The sequence below is a fragment of the Besnoitia besnoiti genome, chromosome VI, assembly GCF_002563875.1.
Source record: "Besnoitia besnoiti strain Bb-Ger1 chromosome VI, whole genome shotgun sequence".
In the NCBI taxonomy this organism is placed as follows: domain Eukaryota; phylum Apicomplexa; class Conoidasida; order Eucoccidiorida; family Sarcocystidae; genus Besnoitia; species Besnoitia besnoiti.
In genome coordinates, this window is record NC_042361.1 from 2541707 (window position 1) to 2557432 (window position 15726).

At 62.0% G+C, this 15726-nt stretch overlaps 2 protein-coding genes and 1 non-coding gene across 3 annotated transcripts; 2 read left to right on the plus strand and 1 right to left on the minus strand.

The window, feature by feature from the left end:
• Window positions 1-903: 903 nt before the first annotated feature.
• Window positions 904-5148, plus strand: BESB_067720 (uncharacterized protein; the record flags this gene model as incomplete). Its single annotated transcript, XM_029365165.1, has 1 exon — window positions 904-5148. The coding sequence occupies one exon, from the start codon at window positions 904-906 to the stop codon at window positions 5146-5148; it is 4245 nt and encodes a 1414-aa protein (XP_029218748.1).
• A 1426-nt stretch (window positions 5149-6574) lies between these two features.
• Window positions 6575-6648, plus strand: BESB_069830. The gene has a single exon. It is a non-coding gene; the product is annotated as a tRNA-Ile (tRNA).
• A 1564-nt stretch (window positions 6649-8212) lies between these two features.
• Window positions 8213-13933, minus strand: BESB_067730 (tRNA ligases class I (M) protein; the record flags this gene model as incomplete). The annotated part of the gene is made up of 6 exons (XM_029365166.1): window positions 8213-8527; window positions 9120-9890; window positions 10423-10954; window positions 11415-11900; window positions 12127-13473; window positions 13542-13933. The coding sequence occupies 6 exons, from the start codon at window positions 13931-13933 to the stop codon at window positions 8213-8215; spliced, it is 3843 nt and encodes a 1280-aa protein (XP_029218749.1).
• Between the last annotated feature and the right edge of the window lie 1793 nt (window positions 13934-15726).

Consider the following 15726-nt stretch of genomic DNA (forward strand, 5'->3'; position numbering starts at 1 on the left):
ACACGCTTTTGCGTTTTCGAGGGCGCTCCGAATTCAACCCTCCATGCCCCCCTCTTGACCGCTTTTTTTTTTTCCTTCTGAAGAAACGGGTACACACACTCGGGACGTTTTCAACGCCCCCCATCAACTCAGACATCTTGCCATTCTTCTTTTTCCCTCACCGTCCTGCCCTCCTCTTGTTTCCCGTCTTCCGTTTCGCGCGCTCCCCGTCTTGTGCGAACGAAAAAGGAGACTTCTTGCCCATTTTCTCTCGCCCGTGTGAGAGGGGCGCTGCCGCGAGCAGTCGAGGGCGGCGCAAAACCCAAGCTGTCTGTTTGATCACAACTGCCTCATCAACCTGACTCTGTCCTCCCTCCCTTTTCTACGCGTGTGAGCGGGAAGGGGACCTGAACTCCGCTGCACGCCACCCCAAGCCCCCAAACTATGCTCTCAGGCGCGCCTCTCACCTCTCTCGTCGTCTGCTTCGAGGGAGCTTCTCACAAGGAACTGCACTGAGTCGGGTGGCGGGCAGGAAGGTCTCAATCGCCACTGCCGCCGAGCGTCGGCCGCCGGCTGCCTCCAGCTTGCAGGAGTGTCGCCGCAGCCTCTCGCGGCTCGGGCCCCATCCGCGGTGTCCTCTCTTGGGGAGGTTAGCGGAGCGTGACAAGTTTGCCTCTCGATGCAGAGGAACTCCTCTCCATGCACGTCTGCTGTCTTGTGTTGCCTCGATATCTCCAGCTTGCGCCGCTCTCTCCTCGGCGCACGCGCGAGCTTACGTGAAGTTTTTCGCGGCTCTGCCAGCGCGAGGGGCATGCATCTCTCGCGAGATATCGGCCGGCGCGCTTCCTCCTAGTCCACGATATCGTCGCTCTCCCGCCAGCTCGTCTTCTCTCCTGTTCGCCCCTTGCCCCTCTGCGCTGCGCGATGCCCGCTCGCCTCTTTCCAGGCCTCCGCGCGTCTGCGGAGCTCCTGCGGGAGAGCGATGGCGGCGCCCACGCAGAAAAGCCCTGCGCGCCTGCTGCCCGCGGCGCGGAGAAAGCCCCGAGGCCTACAAATCTGCCGCCCGCCGGGCGCCGGAGCGGAAGCCGCGAGCCGTTCTCTTTGGCGCATTCTGACAGGGAAGAAGGGCCCTCGAGCGAGCGAGCGAGGTCGCGAGAGATCGGCCCCGCGCCCACACGCTCTCCGCTGCCCCCCCCGCTGCCGCGGAAGGGGGGAGGCGCCAAGCCGCAGAAGAGCCCCTCGCTCGGTCGGTCTTCTTCTTCATCCTCGCTTTCGTCTGCCGCGGCTTTCGCCCATCCTGTCCACGCGTCGTTTGCCTCGCAGCTGCGTAGGTCGTCTCTGCTGAGCGGGGCGTCCGCTGCTTCGCGCTCTGTGTCGCCGGGCGCCGCGAGGCTCGGCGCGGTCTCGCCCTTTTCACGGCGGCCCCCGTCTTCAGGTTCTGCAAGGCATCCGCCCTCAAAGCCCTCTGTCTTGTCCGCCTCCACTTCCTCCGCTCACTCAGCTGCTTCTTCTGCGCCCGCGCGGGATGTCGCGGGGAGGAAGGCGGGCGCTGGCTGCAGAGGAGACGCGCAGCCCGCCTGTTCGAAGTCGACGGCCACCTCGAGCCTGCGGGCGACGCGGAGGGCTCCAGAGGCGGCAGACGAAGACAGCCCCGCGGGCCTCGCCACGCGTAGCGGCTCAACCTCGCGGACGCGCGACAGCGACAAGGAGGGAGTCCCCGGGGACAGGACGCTGCCTCAGTCCTCTCCGCCGACGGTATCTGCGTCAGCCGGCTTCTCTGCCTCAGGCTCCTTCTCTGCATTGTCGCGCGCCTCTCCTTTCCCTACTCTTCGCGGCGCTGCGTCCGCAAGCGTGCCGCCCGCCCGGAAGCGCGAGGAGGAAGCGGAGGGAGCGCGGCGCCGCGGCGAGGCTGTGCGCGTGCTGTCGCCGAGCGAGTTCGCCAGAGAGGGGAGGGCAGCCGGCGCGGAGAGGCGCTGCCCGGTCTCGCCTCGGCGTGGAGGGGCGGAGGCCGCAGAGATGGCAAGAGAGAGGGAAGCAGCCTTAAGACGAAGAGACGCGCAGGACAGAAGATGCGGCGCCGAGGAGGGCGCGCGACGGGGGCTGAGAGAGAGAGCCCAGCTACAGATACCGGCGCACGAAAGAACTCGGGAGGCTCGCGATCGTAGCGGAGGCACGCTGGAAGCTGGCGACCGCGGACGGGAGGCAGAGAGCGACGAGTCAGCGCATCCTCTGAGTCGGGGGCGGCTGAGCGCTAGCGGACCGAGGAGGTCTTCTCTTTCTGGAGGACACAGCAGCGAGGCGAAGACAGGCGACTTCGAGACGCCGTGGGCGTTGGGGCCTACGTCGCCCTCGCGTCGTCGATCCTCCTCCGCCTCGTCGTTTCCTTCTTCGTTCTCCTCATGTCCTTCGCTCAGGCGCTGCGGCGAGGGCGGCGCCGGGGCTGCGGAGGCGCCGCGCAGCCCGCAGGCGCGGGGCGCAGCTTTCGCGTCGCCTCGCGCACGGTCGTCTAGAGGAGGCGACCGCGCCGCGGGCGCTGCAGCGAGAGAGGGTGAACGCCTCAGCGGGGCGGCGGCGGCCTTCCACGAAGAAGAGAGTTTCCGCCATCCTGCTTTCTCCGCAGCGTACTACTCGCCTTCGTCTCTGCGCCGGCCGTCGTTCGGCTGTGAATCCTCAGCCGCGTCGCCCACGGCAGCGGGGAGGCAACAGGCGCAGTCCGCCGCCGCACGCTGCGACGAGGGCGAGCGAAGGTCGGCTGAGGCGTCGTCGCATGCGCGGCGCGGCGAAGAACAAGAAGCCAAGACGGCCGGGAGAGTCTCTTCTTCGTGGCTGGAACAGGATCCTCTCTTCAGAGAGCTCACCATGCGAGACGCCCGCGTCGTGCGAGAGCTGCCGGTGGACCTCCTGCTCGACGACTCCGACCCCCTTGGGCCTGGGGCCCAGCGCCGGCAGGTGTCTCCTCGCGGTCGCGAAGCGGAGACGCGAGGGGCTGCCGCAAGCGAGGGCCACGCCAGAAAACGGGCCGCGCAGGGAATGGGCGGCGAAGCAGACCTCGACAGGCACGGCGAGAAGGAGCGCGACAGCCTGCTTCGCAAGCTTCAGTCGAGAGAAGAACTCACGAAGCGTCGCCTCGAAGGCGCCACCATCGAGGCCCAGAGGGAGGCCGGCGGACGAGGGGACGCCGACCACGGTCCAAGTGCCTCGTCTCTGCCCCGAGGAGACTGTTTATCGCGTTTCGGTCGCGGGCGGGGTCTCGCAGCCCCTCAGCGGCAGACGCCGGTCGACTGGGCAGTTGAAGAAGACTTCAGAGAACTTTCGTGGGAAGCGCGCAAAGAGGAGCGGCGCGGGTCTTTCTCGGGCTTGGGAGGAGCGACCGCCGGTATCGCGTCCAGCGGTAGTCAAGTCGCGCCGACCGGCTTTCATGCGCGAGCGCCTTCCTTCGATCGCCAGCAGGCGTCCGCAAGGGTTGCGGCCTCTGTTGGCGCTTCTCGCTCCTCGCTCTCCACTCCGACGGCCTCACACTCGCCGAAAATAACCGCGTCTGCCTCGTCTGCCCTGCGCGTGCGGTCGCGAGACTCAGAAACCAAGAAGGCTGGGGGTCGCCGTGCGTTTGTCTCGCTTCTCCCTCCGCCCGCGAGGAGAGAAAGGCCTCTTGATGGCAAGCCCGAGCTGCAGGCCGCGTCTTCTGCGGCGGGCGAGCCTGCGGCGGCATATTCGCGTTTGAGAGAGGGAAGTGTGGCGGCGCCGGCAGCTGCGAAGAAGCAGAGAGGAGGCGCCGAGCGCTCTTCAGAGAAGAGACTCGCAAGCAGGCATGCCGCGGCTCCCACGGGGTGCCTGCCTGCTGCAAGTGCCCCCGCTGCAGGCCCCGAGACGGCGGCGGCCCGCGCGAGACGCTGCGGCTCCTTCGAAGAGAGGAAGACGGGGGCCGAAGGAGGCGCAGCGCGAGGCCTAGAAGCAGAGGGAAGGCGGCTGCAAGAGACTGGAGGCGAAGTGCACGCGGGCGAGGAGGGACAGGCAGCCAGCATGATAGGGCACAGGTCGAGGAGGAAGATGTTTAAAGACAGCGCGGAGGAGGGACAGGCGAAGATGTGCGAGACAGCTGGCGAGGAAGACGACCAGACGCAGCTTCCGTTTGAGAAAATGGGATCGCAGTCTTTCTCGCCAACATGCCTGGCCTGTCCATCTGCTTCACGAGGTGTACGTACACCGGAGGGTGCCGCGCGGCAGCAGCTGCCGGGTGAAAGCGAGAAGGGACCGGAGACGCGAGAGACGGAGACAACGCAGAGAAAAGTGACATTTTCTCCTCTGCGCTCGTGGCACAGCATGTGCCGTGGAGTTTTGACGGTCCTTTTGCTTCTCTGGCGCCTGCTGACGTCTTCGTATGACTCCCTCATGTCGCAAGGAGGGGTGGACAGTCTCCTCACTGTCCTGCGGGACGCGCAGGAAGACGACGTCGCGGAGGCCGCGCGACGGCGAGAAGCAGCCGGCAAGGGGGACAGGAACGCGCGTGCGCAGACAGAGGCCAAGGGACAGGAGGAAATCGGTGGAGGGAGGAGAGAAAACGAAGGAGGACACGCGGAGAAAGGAGGCAGCGGCAGGAGGGACGAAGCGGCCGACACGAGCGAACGGCGAGGCTGGTGTCTCTACGGCCGCCGCTGGGAGAAGCGAGGCATCGGTGGAGAGCCAGGGCGAGCGAGTGAGCCGCACGAAGAAGAAGCTGGCAGTCCGCGCGCGGGCGAGCACACAAAGGGCTTCACGTTTCGAGAGTCGTTTGCCTTCCTTTTTCGAGGCAGGGCCCGGCGGGGTCACCAGCGGCTCCGTGCTGTTGAAGGTGAGGGGCGAGGCGATGAGGACTTTACGAAAGAGCGGAATCCGACCCAGAGGGGAGGTGAAGCCCGCGAGGCTCGAGAGGAGGGAGCACAGAGGCCACCCCCAGTTGCGGAAGAAGGGCTCAGAGCCGAAGAGACAGCACATGCCAGTGGAAAGGAGACCAGCTGCCGTGGAGGGGATCAAGGCGCTCTGTCGACTGCCGGCTTCTCGGCGCGCCTGAGCTCGATTGCGATTCTTGCTTGCGTTGGAGGGCTGTGCGCGGCCTTCCTGTTCGGTCAGATCCTTTTCAGCGAAGAAGAGGCCTTCGACAGCGAATTTTTTTCTGATATAGACGTCATGTGAGTGGGCCGCGGAGGGGGGAGAGAGAACTCCAGAAGCCAGAGGACAGTATGGGAGATGGGCGTGTGCACTGGATTTAAGCGTGCCCTCAAATCGGTGCGGAGGGGATCCTGTGTCTACAGAATTATCTGCAGCAGTGACGGCTGCCGCGCGCTTTCTGCGATCGTTGGGGAGTTCTCTTTTTGACGCGGGCGTAGAAAACGCGCCGTGGCCTGAGGCCGTGGATGGAGCGACCTGGGCGCGCAGTGACGGCGATGCGTCGCGGCTCGGGCTCTCGTTCTGTCCGCGGCTGCGCAGTTCTTTTTGCTTCCACGAGACCGCCCGCAAGTAGCTCTGTCCTCTCCGCTTTAGACCAAGTTTGTCGCTAGTTTTCTTTTCCCGCGTGCGGCCTCGCGGCCTGCGCTCAAGGCAACGCCTGCTGCTAGACAATTATTTACTCATGGCTTTATTTTTATCAGTTCCATTCCAGTTAAAAACGAGAGACCTGTGCGCAGGTGCAGCGGGTAGGAGGGACAGGGCCCGACTGACTGCGGCAAGCGCCTCTCACTGGGAGCGAAACTGAACGCCGGACGGGCCCCAGGCGAATCTTGCGAAATCTACACCATCTGCGTATCTGTCATAGCCACGCGTTCCCTCTAGGCGTGTACACGTCGCCTCAGAGATTCCTCTAGTCGCCAGTGAGCTTCAGCTGGAATGCATGTGCCTCACTGATTAGAAGACGCGGTATTTGGCTGCCATAAGAGGGTCATAGTCACTCCCTCCAGCCGTCTACCTGGATGGACCTTTTAGTAGGCAGCCAGCCACAGTAAATCATACTGAGTGGAGTACTATATATATATATATATATTTTATATATGCATATAGAATATATATTGATGTATACAATGTATATCAGGTGCTACGTTTCGCAGGTCGGGGCACAGAGGACTTTCTGTCTTGGTTACGGAGTTATGATGGGTATAATCATGGTGAGGAATACGAACAGGCGCATGGCGTCAAAGAGGGGGACACATTTATCCCTCGTTCTTTCGCCTCCTATTCTCCGAAGGCCAATGAGGCGTCATGAGGTTGGAGAGGCGCCGCGGCGACAGTAAGTATCCATGTCCTCTATTGGGGTCGTGCCGCGAGGGGAAAGAAGCCAGCAGAGGCGCTGCTGCAGCGAATTCACGCAGAATACCTGAGGGAAGGCGAAACTTCAAAAGGGTTGCGGCGCACTGCGGCATTAGGAGACCCGCGCTTTCGCCTACGTTTGAGGATTCTTCTGAGGGAGGCGTCGAGTGTCCTCCGAACTCGGGAAAAATGAGGGCGATTCAGGTGAGGCATGAGACTGTTTTTCGAAATCGAAGGCCCGAAAAAACGCCCTCTGACAGGATGAAAAAGACATCTAACGCAGGCACTCAACAGACTGGCCCTGTCCAGCAGGCCGTCAGGTCCCATAGCTCAGTTGGTTAGAGCATCCGGCTAATAACCGGAAGGTCGCCGGTTCGATCCCGGTTGGGACCACAGCTTATTTCCTTGAATGCTTTCTGAGAATAAAATAACTGCGCGAAGAGAGGCCAGATGTCAAATTTTCAGTAACAGTGATACCGCGGTTAAGCCCGGGGGAAAGTGCCGAGAGGGGTGTCTGGGCACACCGCTATTCAGCGGGATATTCTCTTTCTTTTTTCTCTTTCCGGCAGTCCGCCATTTTTCTGCTCGCCAGGAAGACTGGGACACGCAGCAGTTCAGTTATCGTGGGCACAGAGCTTTGCAAGTGGCAATGCGTGACTGCACGCACGAGCGAGTCTGAGTCCAAAAGTGTGGGTGTCTCTCAGTTCGCCGGCGCAGCCGTACGTATATTGACTACAAGCGTCACGGAGGCGCTACTGGAGAACAGAGTGACTTGTGCACGCTCTCTGAGTTCACACGCTGCTCATGAAGAGATGCTGCCTTCGTTTCCGCGACCGATGCTCTTCGGGGTCGTTAAGGCAGAAGCAACATGAAGCACAAGAGAAAAAGTTAGACTGCCCCGAGGAAGCACGCGGCAGAAACGCACACGAAAGTCTTGCTCTGCGAACTTTGAGGCTTTCTCGCTTCAGGAGTGTCGAGAGGTGGAAGGCTCTCTAGAGGCTGAAACTACATATCGGTAGCAACTCCTTTGTGACATCGGTATGTTCTATGGATATGTTAGGAGTCGCTACTGCGACTTGGGCATCCACTCCATCAGCTACTAGCATATGAAGAAAGAAGGCGTTTGAGCGCAGTGTCAATGCCTACAGCGTTCTTATAGACTTCTACACATGCAGACGAAAGAGTTGCTCGGCCCGTGAGGGCCTCTCGCCCCGCGCTATAGGCCCGCTACAAGGTTCGAGTACGATAAAAAAAAAGTTTTCATTGAAATGAAGAGAGTTTCTCTTGCAGCGAGTCACAATGAATAATCAAGAGATGAAGACATCGCAAGAAGAGTGCCCGCCTCATCGCCTTTCACGTATCTCATGTCAAAGCCGGTCTCCCTCGCGTCTTGCTTCTTTTCCATCTTTAAATTCTTGATGTGAATCCTTAGAATTCGACTTCGTTCTTTGGAACGACGAGCTGAGCACAAAGACCGGTACGCCATCGCATCCGAATCTCGGGTTTGCGCGGTGCTGCATTCCCTCGCCTTTCACAAGTTTCGCGGCGAAAAAAGACTAAAACGACGCACCGCCTTTCACAAGAGACTGCCGTTTTCACTCGCGGCCGATGCCCGCACTACATCGGGAATCCCTCCGTTTGCCTCTGTTTCTCCACGTCTTCCTTCCTTAGCCTTCGCTTGTTCGTCTCTCTTCACGAGGAGAACCTCGGCGTTCTGAGCGGATGGATTGCCCGCGGATTTTTCAGCGTGCGCCTCAGTGTGACTCTGTGTCGGCGGCGTTCGCAGGAGCGTTCCACGTGTGTTTTCCCGCTGTGCCGCAGGCGCCTCCCAGCCAGATTTCCTTCCAGATCGCCTCCGTTCTTTTTCTCCCGATCTGCGCGCTCGCTGTCATTCGATGCTGCGCCCCCGCCCTCTCTCTCTTCTTGCCTCTCGCGCCCAGCCGCGGCCGACGCCTTCTCACCGGAGCTGCGGCAGGATCTCTTTCGGCGTCGCCACCGGCCATCCGCCCGCGAGGAGTAGCTCCGCGTCCTCTGTCGGCGCCACCTCTTCGTCGTCTTGGCCGCCTTGTCTGCTTTCTTTCTTCGCGCGTCTTTCCGCCAGAGTGCGCAGCGAGAGGGGAACGCGCAGCTGCTCAAAGATTTCGTGACCGAGGCCGGGCGCCACGGGCGCCAGAAAAAGGGCGAGTCGACGCAGAAACTCGGCGACAACGAACAAAATCGCCTCCACGGCGGCGCGGGAGGCGGCGGAAGCAGGCAGCAAACGCCAGGGGGCCTGGAATGGGAAACGCAGGAAGACACGCGAAAACTGTGACGTAACAAGCGAGTGCTGCGGGTTGAGCAGACCGCAGGCCAGCGCCTAGACGCGCCTCTCGATGCAGCGAGAGCGCCTGCGAGTTAGCATTGGGGCTTCACGCGTGTAAGACCACAGCGCACTCCTCCGCAGACTCTGGCGTGCGTTCTTGCCTAGCAACGGATGTGCGTGTCGTCGCTGCGCTTCGCCCGCCAGTCCGGCATATGCACGACATAGATCTACATATATTTATATATATGTATACAGATATATAAACATATGCAAATATATATGCGTACACTGATACATACATATATACATATATGGATAGGTGTTGAATGCGTTCAGAGCGTGTAGATTTCCTCAGCCCCTGATGCGGTAGACCCAAAGGGAGGAGTCTGTTGAGGGGCTGTTTTTCTCAGCCTAGATCTGAGCGTCTTTACTATTAGTTTCACGCGCAACGAGGGGAATTTGTAAGCGCGCGAATGCCGCTGTGAGACGCGTAGGGCCAGTGACGCGCGCGCCCGCATGCAGGTTTATATCACGTGTTCTCTCTGCTGCCTGCCGCCCTTACCATGCGTTCGATGAAGATGTTTGCCACCCTGGCGAGCTGCAGCAGTCCACGCGTGTAGCTGTGGAACTGCTGCGTGTGCATGCAGAGGTCTGCGGGTTCCTCAAAGTCGAGGATCTCCCCCAGAAATGCCACGCATGCCTCTCGGATTTCCTCAGAAACGCCTCCGACTCCACAGTCCCCATCTCCCGAGCCGGAAGAGGGAGAGCTCTCCACGTCCTTCGCCGCAGAGCTGCCTCCGCCCTCGCCCTCTCTCCCCAGCTCGCTTTGCGTCGCTAATCCTGTCGCCCCCCACACTTGCGCTTTCGCACTCGCTCGCTTCTCTCTGCACGCGCTGTCGCCACTCCTGTGCCCTGTTCGACCGGCGGCGCCTTCGGAGTCGCGGTCGCCGCCTCTCTCTCGCGCCTTTCCTCTCTCACGCCGGCCCCAGTCGTCCCCCTGAGCCGCGCCCTTTTCCGTCTCGCTGTCTGCTCTCTCACGCGCCTCGCTTCCTTGTCTCCTGTGTCGCCGTTCGCGAAGCGCCGCGGCGATCCACAGCGGGCGCGCCGGCAGCGTGCCTCGCTGCCCGCGGGCGTCTTCGTACTTCCAGAGGAGCGACACGAAGCGGAAAAGGAGGTTGCCAACGCTGCGCTGCAGCGTGACGTAGACCTCCTCGATCGAGACAAGACGCGGCACCGGAGCGGGGACGGAGGGCGCGCTGGGCGACGCGGGCGCCGCCGAGACGAGCTCCATGTCCTTCTCGGGGCTCTTCCCATGCAACAAAAAAAAACGAACCTGCAAGCGGAAATGCCGCGCACAGAGAGGAGAGCGACGCAGTCAGTAAGCGGGACGGACGCTTGCAAGCAGCCCCACGCCGCGAGTGTGCAACACACACACTCGGCAGACAAGAAGAGAGGAAATCGAGAAAGGCCTTGTGCGCGTGCAGGGATACCCGTGAAGTCTACAGGAGTTGCAGACATCGCGCGAGAGAGGGGTGAAAGCGCCCTCTCTAAGCTGCGCCGACGCTGAGTGAGCGCATAATACTCAGACATCAAAAAGTGGAAATTAAGTACGCGCGCGACAGCCACACAGAAGCCGATGCGGGGGACTTCAGAGAAAGCGAGAGAGAGAGGCCGCTCGGCAGCTCGCACTTTCTATGCGCGAGCGCAGCTGCGCCATATTTGGCTCTCGAGGTCGAAGTGCTGTCTTTACAATCGACCCCGCTTCTTTCCGCGCGATCGAGAGGCGCTTGGGAGCCAATCTGCCTTCTGGGTCACCCCGCCGGCCTTACACGCCCGCGGAAAAGGCAGAAAGTGCCCGCGCTTACCGCGTCCGCCCCAAACTTGTTGAGGAGGAGCCGCAAGGCCTGACTGAGGTTGTTCTCGCCCAGAGGAAGCCCTGGGGCCTGCAGCGGCGCGGCCGCGCTGTCTCCTTCTGTGGGGTCCGCCGATGAGAAGCCGCCGCGTGGAGCCTCCGCTCCTCCGCGTCTCGGCGTCTCTTCTCCTGAGGCACGGGGGGCGTTGCGGCCTGCCTTCTCACGAGGATCCTCGGAGCGCGCACGTTCGCTGCCTGTCTCCGGCGCGCCCTTCGCTCCCGGGTCGCTTTCCGGTCCGTGGATTCGGCCGGGATTCTTCGGCGAGCGACTCGACGCGTTCGCGCTCCCGGGCGAGGCGGCCGTCTGCACTTCCTCAGCCCTCTCCGCGGCGCTCTTTGAAAGTTTTTTGTTGTTTCTGTCTGTCCACCAGCCGTGGACGAGGAGGCGCCGCGGCAGCGGCAGGCGTGCGCCGAGGAGCAGCGCGGGGAACAGCGCCGCGTGGAAGCGTAGAATGTCTTTGCCAATGACCTGCACGGAGGGGGGCCTACAGACAGGCACAGCCGCAGCAGCCAGCGAAGATCTCTCGCCCGCTGGATTTCCCCTCTCTCTCTTGTTCACACAAGGCGAAGACGCCACCGCCGCTTCAGAGACGCGAAAAGTCCCGCGAGGTTCCGCGCGACAGCCTCGAGGGCGCACGCAGGCCGAGGACGCGCGAGAAGACGAACCACTCAGTCGAAAAGGCGCGGAGAAGGCGTCCCACCTCCCCCCCTTCGCACAGAAGGAATGGGGGGAGGGGGAATGAGATTTCGAAACTTTCCTGAAACGCGACGAGCTCTGCTTGGCGCGCAGGACAGGACGTAACCTCCAGCCGCATGGAGAACAGGCAGACACCGAAAAATCGAATCCAAAAGCCGTGGTCAGATACCGGCGCCGCCTCGTAAGACGCGACAAGAGAGGGAGAGGTCCATCAGACTTCAAGCGATGCGGAGAACAAAGGAGCTCACCAGAGGCGTTGGAAGCGAGGCGAGTGCATGTCGGGAAAGCCTGCGGCCGCCAGATACGCAACGAGCGCGTCAAACCATACGTAGACGACATGCTGCGCCGCGCGGCTAGCGTAAGCGGGCGCCGAGACTGCTGAAGCACGCGAAGCAGAAGACAGCGGCGGAGACAAAGACTGCACCGCGGAGGCCGGAGACGCAGGCGCCGAAGGAAACGCGTTGAAACTTCGCGGCGGGACGCGCAGGCCCCAGACGTCGTCCTGTCTCGAGCCCAGAGAGAGCGGAGACGCGGCCTGAGGCACCGAAGCAGCCTGATGCAGCAACAACTCCGAGCGAGGAGACAGAGCGGAAGGACTCAGTGCAGATACCGCGTACGCAGAGGCCGGACGCGAAATCGCCAGGTCGCGCAAGCCGCCTCCCTCGACGAACGCCTTGATCTCCTCTAGGCGACTCGGCGGCGAGATCGAAAAAACATCGCGGGACGCGTACAGGCTGAGAGAAAAAAGCAAAAACGGGAGACAAAAAACCCCGTGACTGAGCAGAACGGTGAGAGAGAGATGCAGACGCAGACACGCAAAGCCGCTGATGCCTTGTAGAAACGAAGCACAGGGCAGAGAGGGAGGCATCGATATACAGGCAACACAGCAAACCCGGCGCAAGCTGCTTAATTTCTCGCGGGCGAAGTCTGGGGCTCGCATGAGGCCGAAGACTTTCTCACTCGAGGAGTGCGTCCCTGAAGTGCGTCAGGCGGAAGTAGTAGAACTCCTCTTGGCTTGGACTGCAGCCCCCCTCGGGGTCGTCGCTTGCTGCCTGCCTCTCATCGCTGCGCCTCCGTCCTTCCGCAGAATCTTCGCGACGCGGCGCGGCCTCTGGGGCGCCCATTTCCCACCAGGGAGAAGGCGACGCAGCGAGCGACGGCACAGGGGACGCCGCCGAGTGCGCGGCGGCACGGCTGGAGGCGTTCACACCCCAAGCCCGTTCCTCTTCCTCCTCGCCGGCGAAGCGCGCGGCGCCGCGCCGCGCAGAGAAAGGAGACAACCCCGCCGGAGGACAGGCCGCAGCCGGAGACGAGCCCGAGCTCTTGTAGATCAGTCCCCTGTCCTCAAGTATTCGCCAGACGGCCCAGACGGCCGCTTCATGCTGACTGCGAGGCACGTCTCTCGCGGCGTTCGCTAAGAGGCTCCCTCGGCCGAGGGAGCTATTCAGTCCCGCGAGGCCGCCTCCGCGTGCCTCCTCCCTCCAACCTCCCTCTACGTTTCTGTCTCCTTTCCCTCTCTGTGTCTGCTCTGTGTGTGGCGTTTCCGCGTGTTCGCCGCGTCGGGCGTCTGTTCGCGGCTTCTCTCCGCGCGACGCTTCTTCCTCTTCTTCCGCCGTCGGCGTCCCTTCTCGCGGAGTTGTCTCTTCATCTGCAGCGCCCTCGTGGCGCCGCTGTCGATCCTTCTCCGCTGCTCGGCCTGCCTCCTCTGGGTTGTGTCCGCTGGATGCGGGAGCGCGAGACGCCGCGACACTGGTGCGGAAGAAGATCAGGCCGCGCTGGGAGCCCCGCAGGACGCCGAGGCGCCGCAGCATGTGGCAGTTGTAGGCAGCAATCGAGGCGACGAACGTTTCCACTGCCTGCCGAGAGAAGGCGGGCAGCGACGCCGAAGCAGCCGGCGAAGGACGAGGAGACGTGGAAGAGGAAGGAGCGGAGTCTGAAGGCGGCGCGGCAGCGGAAAATGAGTCGGTCGAGGGCTCCAGGGGCGAAGAAGGGTGCAGAGAAGTACAGTGAGACGCACAAGGCGACGCAGGCGGAGAGGGAAGCAACAAGGGGGGATACCGCTCAATGCAGCTTCTGTTTTCAAGGCTTTTCCCACTCTCCTCTGCAGAGACATCACTCGCCCTTCCTTCTGCGTGCACCCGCCATGCGTCTGCTGCTGCGCGGACGACTTTGCCGCCGTGCTCATCCGCCCCCGTCAGCAGCGCGCAGGCCTCTTCGGGGTCGCGGAGTCCGCATCGCCTCTCGTCTTCCGCGACGAACTGTTCGCCGCCCTCGCCTCGCGGCCGGTCCCCGTCGTCTGTGCGTTCGCTCTCGGCGTTTTGGGCTCCAAGGAGACCCGAGGGGGGTCGTAGAAGCCTTGCCGCGAGCGGGCATACCGCACCAGCGCGTCGCCGAGGACGCAGGAGTAAGCGTGGCCCAGATGCATGCGCGCGTTACTGTAAAACAGGGGACAGGTCACGAGGCGGTAGGCGCTCCAGTCGACTTCGCCAGTGCCTCGCGCCTCGCCTTCCGCCTCTCGCTTCGCGCCAAGTTCGGGAAACGCGAGCTCGCCGCGCGAAGGAGAGGAAGGCAGAGGAGAACTCCCGCGAGGAGCGGCCGCAGATACGCGCGAGAAAGGAAACCCCGCGGCGAGAGGCGGGCGCGCAGAAAACGGCGACGCCGGAGAGCGAAAAGAAAACAACAGCCGCGAAGGGGATGACGAGGGGAGAGATGGCAGAAACGAAAAAGCGGACACAGTTGGTTCGGCCTGAGTGTCTCCTGGCAACATCGCGCACAGCAGCGAAGACGCGCACGGGAACGAAGGAAAAGCGGAAGATATAAACGCAGAAGAAGACGCGGGCGGAGGCAGGCGGGAGAGGCGACACACGAAGGAGACAGAGGGCAACCGGGGGAGGGAAGGAGAAGACGGCCGCGCCAGCGAGGAAGCTTCGGCTGCTTGGCTTCCTCGGAAGCCAGCCGATGAGGAGAGAGACGACAAGAGCGGCGCTGGCGACGGGGAATCAGGCGAAGAGATCAAAGCCCGCCACGAAAGAAACCCGCGGGGGGAGGCAGCGGGAGAACGGCGTGAAAGCGCGGGGGCCAGGTGAAGGCAAGGAGACAAAAGAGCGAGAGCGGCAAACAAGCTAGGAAAGAAAGAGGCAGGTGAGACAGCGGACTGTCTCAGGCCCCGAGAGAGCCCCTGATCGCCTCCATGGGGAACTGGAGAAGTCGAGGCTTCAGTGCAGGCGAAGCCGCCTGACGAGGCCGCAGCTGTCGATGGCCTTTTTTTAGAGAAAACCGTTCTACATCTTCTCAGCCGGCCCCTGCGATGTCTTTCCTCTCCTGCCCAGGGCACCGGTACAAACGGCGAAGCTGCGCAGGCGCTGAAACCTGAAGGCCCTTTCCGGTAATGCCAAGCTCCCACCTCTTTGCGGCGTGCATGTCTCCATATCGAATCTCCGGCTTCTCCGCTTCTCTCTCCTTCCCCATCTTTCGCCATCCGTCGGTCTCTGTGCCTCTCTCCTTCTACCTCTCCGGACCGTCCTCTTCTTTGCCCGCGCCGAGTCTCCTCACTTCGACGCCCGTCTCCTTCCTCCTTCTCTCTCTCGTCCCTAGCCTCCGACTGAGTGTCTCCTCGTCGGCCCTCGGCTTCTTCGAGTTCTCTTTTACATTCCTGCTGCGGGTGCGATCGCGTGTCTCTCTGCGCGAAGTGTCTCCGCCTGCCTCCCGCCGGCGCGTGGGCCGACAGGAGACAGCCGCCGGGTCCTGTCTCCGCGAGGCCGTTGGGCGAAGCGACAAGGGGCGTCGGGCCCGCAGGTGGAGCCCAAAGGGACGGGCCGGTAGACGGAGCCCAAGGGGACAACCGGGAAGCCACCGCCGCGGGGGACTGAAGAACGAGGAAGGCGAAGAAAGCAAACAGAATAGCCGAGAGAGAGGAACGCGCCTTAACTACAGCAAGAAGAGGAAATGAAAGGAAGGGAGAGAGAAGGGACAAAAGAAGAAGCTGTGAAGATGCTTCCCGATGGCCTCGACAGCGGAGGAGCTGCCGCCGTGACTCGAGGAGGCGCGAGGTGCGTGGAGTCATCCTGCCAGAGAGGCAGAGGACCAAACGAGCGTCTGTGGGTAGCCGCAAGAACCTCAAAAAACGGAAGAATGGGGGCGGGACACCGAAGAAATTTGCTGTAAGAGATTGAGAAGGACGGGTCTAGGCGAAGCGAAACCGGGAGCGAGGGCACTCAGAAGGAAATCGAAGCCAAAAAGGCGCTGTTTTCCACAAAAGGCAGAGACAAAAAAACTCGCAATGAGGCGCGGAAGAAGAGAGAGAGGAAAAAACGAAGATAAATGTGTCCCGCGTTTGCGGAGAGCGCGAGGAGAATGAAGGCCGGAGTTAGAAGAAAGGGAAAGCGGTCACCGAGCGCGCGGAGCGAAAGCCTCATCGCACTTCTGTATGGGGAAAGTGCCTTTTCACGGAGGTCTGCGTGAAGTTTCAAAGGCGTTTAGGAGCCGTTTCGAATGTGAGAAGAGAATCTGGAATGGAACAGGAAGGACTGCGTTTGCAAAAATCATTTCTCGAAAAACAGT